This window comes from Sus scrofa, chromosome 3, assembly GCF_054392235.1.
Source record: "Sus scrofa isolate SSC_HxYL_T2T_F1_AM1 chromosome 3, Sscrofa_HxYL_maternal_Yorkshire_Landrace_v2.0, whole genome shotgun sequence".
NCBI classification, from domain to species: Eukaryota; Metazoa; Chordata; class Mammalia; order Artiodactyla; family Suidae; genus Sus; species Sus scrofa.
Genome location: NC_139385.1, coordinates 118,497,330 through 118,508,782, shown reverse-complemented (window position 1 = coordinate 118,508,782; position 11,453 = coordinate 118,497,330). Strand labels below are relative to the sequence as shown.

General features: G+C 40.7%; 1 protein-coding gene across 21 annotated transcripts in view; it reads right to left on the bottom strand.

The window, feature by feature from the left end:
* Nucleotides 1-11,453, bottom strand: part of LOC110260036 (uncharacterized) — a 69,241-nt gene that overhangs the window by 1,233 nt on the left and 56,555 nt on the right. For 4 of the 21 annotated variants that reach the window (XR_014842294.1, XR_014842290.1, XR_014842292.1 and 1 more), the window contains 4 exons: nucleotides 3,753-6,723; nucleotides 3,572-3,618; nucleotides 1,836-1,943; nucleotides 343-459 (listed from right to left, as the gene is read on the bottom strand). Coding sequence is in view for 2 of the 21 variants with exons in the window: in XM_085019646.1 (XP_084875772.1) it covers nucleotides 433-459; nucleotides 1,836-1,943; nucleotides 3,753-3,905 (288 nt within the window). In the remaining 19 variants the exon portion in view is untranslated. Of the gene's footprint in view, nucleotides 1-288; nucleotides 530-716; nucleotides 839-1,835; nucleotides 1,994-3,571; nucleotides 3,619-3,752; nucleotides 6,724-11,453 lie in introns of those variants that run through there. The other 17 variants (XR_014842293.1, XR_014842297.1, XR_002342787.2 and 14 more) reach the window with 14 other exon arrangements.

The window sequence follows — 11,453 nt, the reverse complement described above, 5'->3', positions numbered from 1 at the left end:
CCAGGATTTATTCTGTATGAAGCCCATCTGCCTCCTTCCTCGCATTATCCAAAACCATTCTACATTCTTCTGAAGTGAAGAAGATATTTAATAAATTCTGAACATCTGCCCAGGTTGGGTTGTGGGTTACAAAAAAAAAAAAAAAAAAAAAAAGAGAGATGATCCAAGGAGCATGGATAGTATTATCTACATTGGCCTATTGGTTTTTAATTAAATAAATACAAAGTTGAAAAGGGGGAATGGACCCAGATCAATCCCATCAGCTGCCCCCCACAGTGGGGACATGACTTACTGGATATTGCCCCACTTGAGTTTGGGTAGCTTGCCGGCCAAGGGGAGTACCTGGCAGGTATGAGAGGCAGAGAGCATTCCTGTTTCTCCATCTTCAGATAGGAGGAGTAGTGTAGGACAGGGCAAGCCTGAGGCCATGGCTCAGGTGCTAGCAGCAAAGGAGCAGCGCTAGAATCAGCCAAGATCAGGGAAGAGCAGTCGGTGCTCAAGTGAATGAACAGCAAACATCCTCCTTTTCCTTAGAATGAAGTACAATAGGTTTCTTTGCCTTTCCTATTGAATCCTAATCTTACATTTTCTTTGCACAAGTTTATTCTGATACAATAAACGTACAAGAATATACGTAAGGTTTTTATCCCATCTTTCTTCCCACTTACAAAGTAAGTCTAGTTGCAAAATTATAATTTAAGGGTCCATTTTCATACCATTTTGCTCCAGAGCCTAAAAACATGGTAGCCACGCAGTGTTACGAAAAAATGCCATCTTCATCTTTCCCTTAGATTCATAACTGGAATTTCTCCAATTTTGGAGAATGCAGCCTAGAGGGCTGCAAGAGGGAAGGAAATTAACATTTCCCACCTTAAAGGAGCTTTGCTTTCAGGGAGTTGCAGCAATGAAATCTTTCTAAGGGTCCCAGCCATCGTTACCAAGAAGTTCAATCCTCAATAGCCAGTTCTTAACAATTGAGACAATGATACATAAATGGACATGTCCAAACAAGCCCAAAACCAAAAACCAGAGCCCTAGGCCTTTACCCCAGGTACTGAGGTCCTGAGTACCTTAGCAGCTATTAAATATAACCTTTTAGACTATTTGCTAAAATCCTACCAGGGAGGCCTCCAACCCACAGTCTGATCAGGATGTATACCCAAAAGATGTATTCCAAACCCAAAGTCCCAAACCACTTGTTTCTCCACTGCAGAATGAAACTTAAGTGCTGAAGGTCAGCAGCACCTCACCAGGGAAATCCAGGGATAGTCCTAGAACTAACAGACAAGGCAGCTGCTTGGACCTGTCCACAGGCTCTCAGTAGGAGCAAGGGGCTGATAAACCTCGGGCAAAAGGTCCACCTAGACTTCCATCACCAAATGTGCTACCGCACCAGGTTCATTTTGCCTAACATACAGCAAGCCAGAAATGCTGAGATTTGCAGCAAAGAATTTGCAAGGCAACCAAGTGAGGAGTCTGGAGAACAAATGTCAAACCTGTCTCCCCAGAGCCAAGGGACTTGGGGTATTTATGGGGTGAAGAGCAAAGTCATGGGGAAAGATGATTGGGAAAAGTGTGATAATCATTCTGTGCAGGTAGCATTAAGCTACAGGCCTCTGCATGTTCAAAAGGTGGGCCATACACACACTCATTTGAGGGTCAGTGGTCCCATCCAGTTTTAATCACCTCATCTGAACTAGAACAACCTGGAAAAACCTATTTATTGTTTAGGCTACCTGCCACTTGGAAGAATCAAAGTCTTTTGCAGCAATAATTCAAAAGACCTTGATCAGTAAAGACAGGTTATAGGTGAAATATATATAACAAATGATTACCTTTGGCTTCAGTTCCCCCATATTTTGATCATTCCTCAATCTTGAAGGAAGAGGGCTGATGATACTCTGGCTATTTCCTGATGATAAGGGATGCAGACCTAACAGGGGCTTGAGGAATGAAACTGTTTAGCAGTCATTAGAAAACATTTTGTCCCTGGCTGCAAAGTAACATTTTGCATAATTAGAATTTCTGTATCTTGCTTAACAGTCTTGGTACAGCATTTAACAGCACAATTTATAATTAAATACCAAACTAAGAGGTTGATGTGTATGGATAACCCAGGTTTTAATAGTCTCTGAAGAACAGATCTCATCTCTTGGAGAATTAAGAAACTCATCCTGAAAACGAGTCTAGACCCCGTACTAATGGGAATACCTGTTGTAGCCAGAGAGCCTGTGGCCTAATTTGTTCATGTTGGTTTCTCTTTCAGCAGAGGCATTCAGGTATTCACAAGAAGTATTAACCATACATGAATCCCACCCTGTTCAGTCTGTACATAATCTAGAGCTATACAGTTATCTAGGATTACTTGGCTAACAGGTCAGTTTCTGCCCATAGGCTAGTGGTAGATAAGCACTTTCATTTGCTTATTCCCTGTAGCTGAAAGATTTCTAATCATGTGCTCCTGTGATCCAGCTCCCCACTATGCAAAAATGCTTTACCAAGCATGCACCAAAATCTATCTTCCTGATACCCGGACAAATAGGCAGCTTTCTTTTTTTTTTTTTTTCCCCTAGAGAACAATTTTAAAGAACTGGTCCACTGCCAGGCCTTGTTTGGATTGTGGACGAAAAAGGATGTGACTAAGTGTCCCAACAGATACCACCAGTTCAGGCGCTCACAGGCCCAAGATTGGTGATTGGTGATCAAAACTGCAGACAGGAGTTCCCGTTGTGGCTCAGTGATTAACGAATCCAACTAGGAACCATGAGGTTGCAGGTTCGATCCCTGGCCTCGTTCAGTGGGTTAAGGATCCGGCATTGCCATGAGCTGTGGTGTAGGTCACAGACACAGCTCAGATCCCTTGTTGCTGTGGCTCTGGTGTAGGCCGGTGGCTATAGCTCCGATTATACCCCTAGCCTGGGAACCTCCATATGCCATGGCTGTGACCCTAAAAGACAAAAAAAAAAAAAAAAAAAAAAAACTTCAAACAAAGTTGTACCCTCAGGGGGCACCCAGAATGCCAGACATATTGTTAGAACTTAGGCTCTTATTTTTAGGGAATGTATCTAGGCCATGGTCAAGTCAGGATTAGGTATAAGGCAACATCCAGAGCTGTTTGATTTGCAAGTCAGCAGAGGTATGGGTGGCCCTTAAGAGTATGTTTAATACGTGGAAAGGTAAAACAACCTAAGAGTGTCTCAATCGCGATCAGTCTGGCTGAAACATCTAAGTATTAAACATGGAACGGACATAGGCTGGGAAAAATAATAGCTGTTTCTACAGTATCTTGACCAAGCACAACTTTGACAGAGGTAGATAGATGCCAGGGTCATTTCCATTTTAGTCTGAGGATATGAGGAGAGGACCAAATTTGGGCTTAGTCAAGAGAAAACAAGGGGCAGGAAATTCTCCGATTAGCCTAACCTGGTGTGTTCTGAGGACTTTTTATCCTAAATCACAGTGAAGTTATGGACCACCAGGAAACTGATCACAGCACAACCAAGGGGGCAGCAAGATCAAACACAGGAAAAGGTTTTGGATAATTTATCCAACAGCTAGAGAGATTACCTACTTTGGCCAAAGTCTGAGAAATCCCTGTCACTGAGAGTCTTTCCAAGCCTGGGAGGTTAGAAACAAAGAGAAAGCTTAACAACAACAACAAAAAAAGAATAGTCATTGTAGTAACCTAAGGAGTTACTTAGATTGCTTTGCAATGAGTTTACCAACATCACCACCACAGCAATTCTCTTCACCTCAATTTCTTTTGAGTCTTCCTCCTGGAAAGCATTTAAGGGCTTCACTTTTCCACTCAGGAAAGTCAGTATCAGGGGTGCAGAAGAAGCCAAGGTTTGGATGTTCTCAATTCTGGTTCTGTTCTGCAGCGTGGTTTCCCTTTCCTGTTGCATTCTTGTCTAGGCTGATCTCTGCTAGACCGGCTTAACTCAAGTGCGATGGATCTGTGGCTTAATTCCCTTCATCTTCACCAAGGAATGGGTCATGAATAGCACCTCATAAGGTCCAGTCCAACAGGGATGAAGGTGGTCTTCTGGATGTTTTTCTCTCCCAAGATTTTAGCAAGACCCAGTTTCTAGGACAGAAGTGGTGGAGGGGCATATCCATGAGAAATACCAACCTGCTAGAAGCAAATTGCAGCAGTTAGAGTGGGTCTCTGTGATTGTACATACTTGACAGTGTCTAGTTCCTTGAGTTTCTTCTGGATTTCCTAAACCATTTCTGAAAAATAGAAGGGTCTCCCATACAGAATTTTATAGGGGCTCAACTGGAGCTTCTATGAGCCATCTTCACTTGAAGCAGGGCAACCAGTAAGGCCTTATCCCAGGTTAAATTAGACTGACATATTTTAGCTACATCCTTTTAAAGAGTATGATTCATCTTTTCCATTTTGCCAGTAGATTGGGATCACCAAGAAGTATGTAATTTCTGATGAAGGTTTAAGGCTCTAGGTACTTCTCGAGTCATTCTTGCTAAAAAGAATCTCCAATTGTTACTTGGTATGGATACAGGTAACCCAAACCTCAGAATTGTTTCCTTTGGTGGGCCATTAACAACCTCAGAAGCTTTTTTCAGTCCGATAAAGGAATGCTTCTGCCTCAACCAGGACAAGTGTCCACAAACACTTGTAAGCACTCAAGATTTCTAGTGGCTCCTGGCATCGCAGTACCACCTGCCAGTCTTCTGCTGGGTCCATTCCTTTGGCAGCTCAGTATTAGGATTATTTTTAGCCCATCGATGCATTTCTGTATCATCTTTTGAATTATCCTTTGCATTTCTTGTCCTAAAATGAACTTATGAATCCACTGGAGGTTGGCATTTCTCCCATAGTGGGTACTCTGGTGTTTACAGTTTATTACATCTTCCATAAGCTGTTCAGATACAAGGACTTTGCCTCATCTATTATAAATCTACCCCTCCTTGGTATACTTCTAAGTTGTCATCCTGAAAATGGCCAGGATGCCCATCAATCCCCATTCACTGGCATTTTCTAAATCTTCAGGAGAATACTCTGGATAGCCTCTTGTCAAATCGCACATCTATGTGTTTTAGTCATGGCTGCTAGCTTTGCCATTTAATCTGCTGGATTATTCCCTTAAGCAGTCAATTTCTGACATCCGGGACAGCAAACAATAGCCAATTCTTTTTGCTCCATGACAGTTTCTAATAAGTTTAAAATTTCTTTGGCATGTTTAATTTCCTTCTTCCCTGCATTGAAAAGTCTTCTTTCTTCAAAAGGTCCCACAGGCATGGACCACCAATAAAGTAAATTCACAATCAGTGAAAATAATTACTCTTACCCTTATCTCGAGAAAGGGCTTTGGTTGGGGCTTTAAGTTCCGCCTTTTGTGTGGAGGTACCTGGTGGAAGGGCTTCTGCTTCCAGTGTCTTGATCAGTCACCATCATCTACCCAGGCTTGTGTCATTCCTGGTCCATAAAGCTACTCCTATTTATGAACACCTCAAGGTCTGGAAAAGGGTCTTCCAAAGGCCAATCCATCAGGTCGAATGGCTGGAATAGACCCGTTTGATTATCCGAATACCACCATGTATAGGCACTTTAGTATCCATCCGGAGCAAAGGGGCAAGATTCAAGGCAGAGACTGCTTTTAGAGTAACAGTAGAATTATCCAATAATATAAGCCTGATATTTTCCCAATCTTCCTGAAGTTAACCCACATTTGCTCTTTTGTTCAGGGTGGGCTGGGGGAGAATACAGTGAGGTGCACAGTCATAGGTGGTCCTAGTATAAATTTCTCCATTTCTTGTAAAAGATCACAGAAGTCACTACAGCTTGAAGGCAGACTGGCCATCCCTTAGCAAGTGTACCTACTGGCTTTGAGAAATATGAAACAGGCCTCCTTAGGCTACCCAGGTTCTGAGCTACAGCTCCAAGGCTGATTCCTTGCATCTCATGAACAAGTAAGTCAGAAGGCTTTCTGATACATGCAAGACCTAAAACCAGGGCAGGAGTTCCATGGTGGCCTGGGAGTTAAAGATCTATCATTGGATCTTTAACCGCTGTGGCACGGGTTCAATCTCTGGCCCAGGAACTTTTGCATGCTGCTGACCAGACCAAAAATAAATAAATAAAGCTAGAACAGTTATCAGTTTTTCTTTGATAACCTGGAGTGCTTTATAGCATTCCTTAGTCCAATCTAGAGGTTCACAGTCTCCTGCCTTAAGAGCTTCATAAAGGGGTTTTGCTATGAATCCAAATGCAGCAGAAAATCACTATTCCTGGGAATCCCAATTGTCTCTTGGTAGCAGGAACTTCAGTCTTGGCTAGAGCTTCCCTTCTGTCAAGGAGCAAGATGTTACAAGTTACATCTTAGAGCCCGTTGTGTCTTTTGAGAAGTTTTTTCCTAAGCATGTCTAAACCTCTCCAAGGGTAATGATGTAAGTGCAACAAGTAGTGTGAATATTAGCACCAATACCTCCTTCTTTAGTCAGTAGAAAAATTACAGGTAACCCTTTTATCTATTATTATGTGGGCTAAGGAATTTAGAATGTCTGCTGCAATGCTTTTTCTTTCTTTCTTTCTTTTTTTTTTTTTTTTTTGGCTTTTTGTCTTTTTGGCTATTTGACCAAAGGTGGCTGCTAGATTTCTGATCATCTTGTTTGCATATGTTCCTGCATTTAAGAAATAAGATTCCCAAGAGATTTTGCCACCACATATCTTGGTGTCCTGCTAACATGGATCTCTGGACTCTGAAATGAGAAGAAAAAGGAGGTTCATTGATTTCCTTATGTGCAGACAATGGAGTAACATAATGTCCTAATATAGATCATGTATTTGCCATCTTTAAAAACATGTATGTGCACATCCTTGGAAGGTGGATCAATTCCCAGCACCACCCATGACAGCAAAAACTGGGGCAGCACAAATGATCCCTCCTAGAATTCCGACATCAACAGCCTCGTTAATTGAATATTGCATTGAGAAAACTTCCAACTATGGATCATTTCTTTCGTAGTCTTTCCAAAAATCATTTACATGGTATTTAATATATGTGAGTTCCTGGCTTAATTTACTCTCATTTTCCCCTTAAAAAGGACATTTTTCAATAATGCCAAGGACAGAGCAAGAGGGTTCTGGGGTAAGTTGTGCTGTCTCTTAACAACTAAGGATATTATCAGACAAGGGATAGACCAATTAATACGCTAACCTGAACCTGAAAGGTTAGGCCAGAGGGAGGTTGGTCTGGATAAGTGGTAATAGGAGGAACATCTGAAAAGTCAGTAATAGGCATTATGTAGGGACTACTCCAGTAACTATACTGTGTAAAAACTTTAAAAAGGAATTTTCATTCCATTGGGGAAAAACTATAGCTATCAAAGAAATGATAATTTTAAATTTTGATAAGGAGACAAACATTTGGTCAACAGTTCAGTTGAGCTAGAGATACATCTTACAGGCCTGGTTCAGATGCCTGATGTGTGGGTCATCTGTCTACCACTGTTGTTGTCTTCTCATACTGGCTTCATGGATGTTCTAAAGCGAGTTTGAGTTTAGCAGTTCCCTATAGACTAGTCAGGTGCAGAGGTCCTTTATAAGTGGGAAGTATGAATTTAAGAGACAATTCCCTTCAGTTTCATTGTACATGAGCTAGTTAGGACTACCTGATAAGAGTCCTTCCATCTAGGTTAGAGAGAGTCCTTTAAATGATGTCTTTTTGGAGTTCCCATTGTGGCCTAGGCATAACAAACACGACTACTATCCATGGGCACGCAGGTTCGATCCCTGGCCTCACTCAGTGGGTTAGGGATCTGGGACTGCTGTGAGCTGTGGTATAGCTCTCAGATGTGGCTTGGATCTGGTGTTGCTGTGGCCAGCAACTAAAGCTCCAATTTGACCCCTAGGCTGGGAACTTCCATATGCAGCAAGAGTGCATTAAAAAAAAAAAAAAGAAAAAAAAAAAAGTTGTCTTTTCCAGCATGCATAACTTCCTGGTTATCGGTTACAGGGCACCTGAGCTTCCTCCACAGATCAATTACTGTGATCGCCTTCAGAAACAAGCTTAGAACGTCCTTTTAATAATTCAATTAAGGAGTTCCTGTTGTGGCTCGGTGGTTAACAAATCCAACTAGTATCCATGGGGATGCAGGTTCGATCCCTGGCCTTGCTTAGTGGGTTAAGGATCTGGCGTTGCCGTGAGCTATGGTGTAGTTCACAGACACAGCTTGGATCTGGCATTGCTGTGGCTATGGTATAAGTGGACAGCTGCAGCTCTGATCTGACCCCTACCCTGGAAACTTCCATATGCCACAGGTTTGGTCCTAAAAAGACCAAAAACAAAAATTTTCAATTAAACATGAAAATAATATAGCATAGTAACAAAAAGTCTTCTAGGAAGTGACTCTATGGCAGAAAATATGGAACCTCAAAGACAGCAACACTAGAATGTAATATCTACAAAGGTGTATGTTGAACATTTTCTCTGTAAAATCACCTTTATTTCTATCAAATAGTCAGATTAAGACTAATTTGTTTACAAAGTAAGTCCGGTTTCAATAAACTTGACCTGATAATTTACATAAGCGCAACTGATTATGCATAGGCTCTTTGAAAGTTGGCTTTCCTGTAACTTTTCCTAAGGAAACTCAAATTGAATGTTTTGTGTTTTTGGTTTTTGGTTTTTTTTTTTTTTTTTTTTTTTGTCTTTTTGCCTTTTCTGGGGTCGCTCCCATGGCATATGGATGTTCCCAGGCTTGGCATCTAATCGGAGCTGTAGCTGCTACGCCAGAGCCACAGCAACACGGGATCTGAGCCATGTCTGCGACCTACACCACAGCCCCTGGCAATGCCAGATCTTTAACCCACTGAGCGAGGCCAGGGATTGAACCTGCAACCTCATGGTTCCTAGTCAGATTCATTAACCACTGAGCCACGACGGGAACCCCATCAAATTGAACTTTTAAAAGAGGCCTCTTAAGGCCAGGAAAGCCATGCCCCTAGATTCCATCTACAGTATCTATATATTTAGATGGACTCCTCTCTTCTTGAGGTTCTTGCACCTGTCGGAACCTTCTTTATCACCTGGAAATGCTGTTGGGAAACTTAGAGTCTTCAAGCTCTCAAAGAATCAGGTATAAAGATAAACTCAAAATGGATTAAAGTTCTAAACGTAAGGCCAGATACTATAAAACTCCTAGAGGAAAACATAGGCAGACCACTCTTTGGCATAAATCACAGCAATGTATTGTTTGATCCACCTCCTAGAATAATGACAATAAAAATAAACCAATGGGACCTAATTAAACTTAAAAGCTTTTGCATAGCAAAAGAAACCATTTTTAAAAAAAGAGCTGGGAGAACTGGAAAGCTGCATGTAAATCAATGAAACTGGAACATACCCTCACACCATGCACAAAAATAAACTCAAAACAGCTTAAAGACTTACATGTAAGACAGGACATCATCAAACTCCTAGAAGAGAAGATAGGCAAAACATTCTCTGCTATCAACCTACAAATGTTTTCTCAAGTGAGTCTAAGGCAACAGGAATAAAAGCAAAAATAAACTAATGGGACTTCATCAAACTGACAAGCTTTTGCACAGCAAAGAAAACCATAAAAAACTAAAAAACACAACTTACAGAATGGGAGAAAATAGTTTCAAACAATGCAACTGACAAGGGCTTAACCTCTAAAATATACAAACAACTTATACAACTCAACAGCAAAAAAGCCAACAACCCAATGTAAAAATGGGCAGAAGACCTGAATAGACGTTTCTCCAAAGAAGATATACAGTTGGCCAAAAAGCACATGAAAAATGCTCAACATCACTGATTATTAGAGAAATGCAAATTAAAACTACTATGAGGTACCATCTCATACCAGTCAGAATGGCCATCATTAGCAAGTCAACAAATAACAAATGCTGGAGAGGGTGTGGAGAAAACGGAACCCTCCTACACTGTAGGTGGGAATGTAAATTGGTGCAACCACTGTGGAAAACAGTATGGAGGTTCCTCAGAAAACTATATACAGAACTACCATATATATGACTCAGCAATCCCACTCTTTGGCATATATCTGGACAAAACTTGCATTTAAAAAGCCACAAGCACCTGTATATTCATTGCAGCACTATTCACAATAGCCAAAACATGGAAATAACCTAAATGTCCATCAACAGTTGAAGGGATTAAGAAAGTTTGGTATATATACACAATGGAATACTCCTCAGCCATAAAAAAGAACAAATCCATTTTCAGCAACATGGATGGAACTAGAGATTTTCATACTAAATGGAATAAGTCAGGAAGAGAAAGACAAATACCATATGATATTGCTTACATCTAGAATCTAATATATGGCACAAATGAAGCTTTCCACAGAAAAGAAACTCACGTACTTAGAGAATAGACTAGTGGTTGCCAAGGGGGAGAGAGTGGGATGGACTGGGAATTTGGGGTTAATAGATGCAAACTATTGCCTTTGAAATGGATAAGCATGAGATTCTGCTGTATAGCACTGGGAACTATATCTAGTCACTTACGATGGAGCATGATAATGTGAAAAAAAGAATGTATATACGTATGTGTGACTGGCTCACCTTACTGTATAGTAGAAAATTGACAGAACACTGTAAAGCAGCTGTAATGGAAAAAATAAGTCAATATAAAATGAAAAAAAAAAAAAAAGACACGCCAGAGATGGAAGAAAATCTTTACAAATGATGTAACCGTCAAGGGTCTAATCACCAAAATATATATATCTAATCACCAAAAGATATAAACAACTCATACAACTCAACAAAAAAGCAAACAACCCAATCAAAAAAATGGGCAGAAAACCTAAATAGACATTTCTCCAAAGACACATGGATAGTCAGTAAGCACACGAAAAGTTGCTCAAAATCACTAATTATTAGAGAAAGGCAAATCAAAACTACTATGATGTACCACCTCACACCAGCCAGAATGGCCATCATTAACAAGTCTACAAATAAGAAATGTTGTAGAGGGTGTGGAGAAAAGGAAACCCTCCTACACTGTTGGTGGGAATGTAAATTGTTACAGCCACTATGGAAAACAATATGGCAGTTCCTCAGAAAGCTAAATATGGAACTACATTATGACCAAGGAATCCCACTCCTGGGCATATATCCAGACAAAACTACAATCCAAAAAGATACATGCACCCCTGTGTTCATAGCAGCACTATTCACAATAGCCAAGACATGCAAACAACCTAAATGTCCTGATCATCAAAAGACGAACAAATCAGGATGAGGTGGTACATATATACAGTGGAATACTCAGCCACCAAAAAGAATGAAATCAAGCCATTTGCAACAACATGGATGGAACTAGAAATTATCACACTAAGTGAAATCAGAAAGGGAAAGACAAATACCATATATGTGGAATCTAAAATATGGCACAAATGAACCTATATACAAAACAGAAACAGACTCATAGACATAGAGA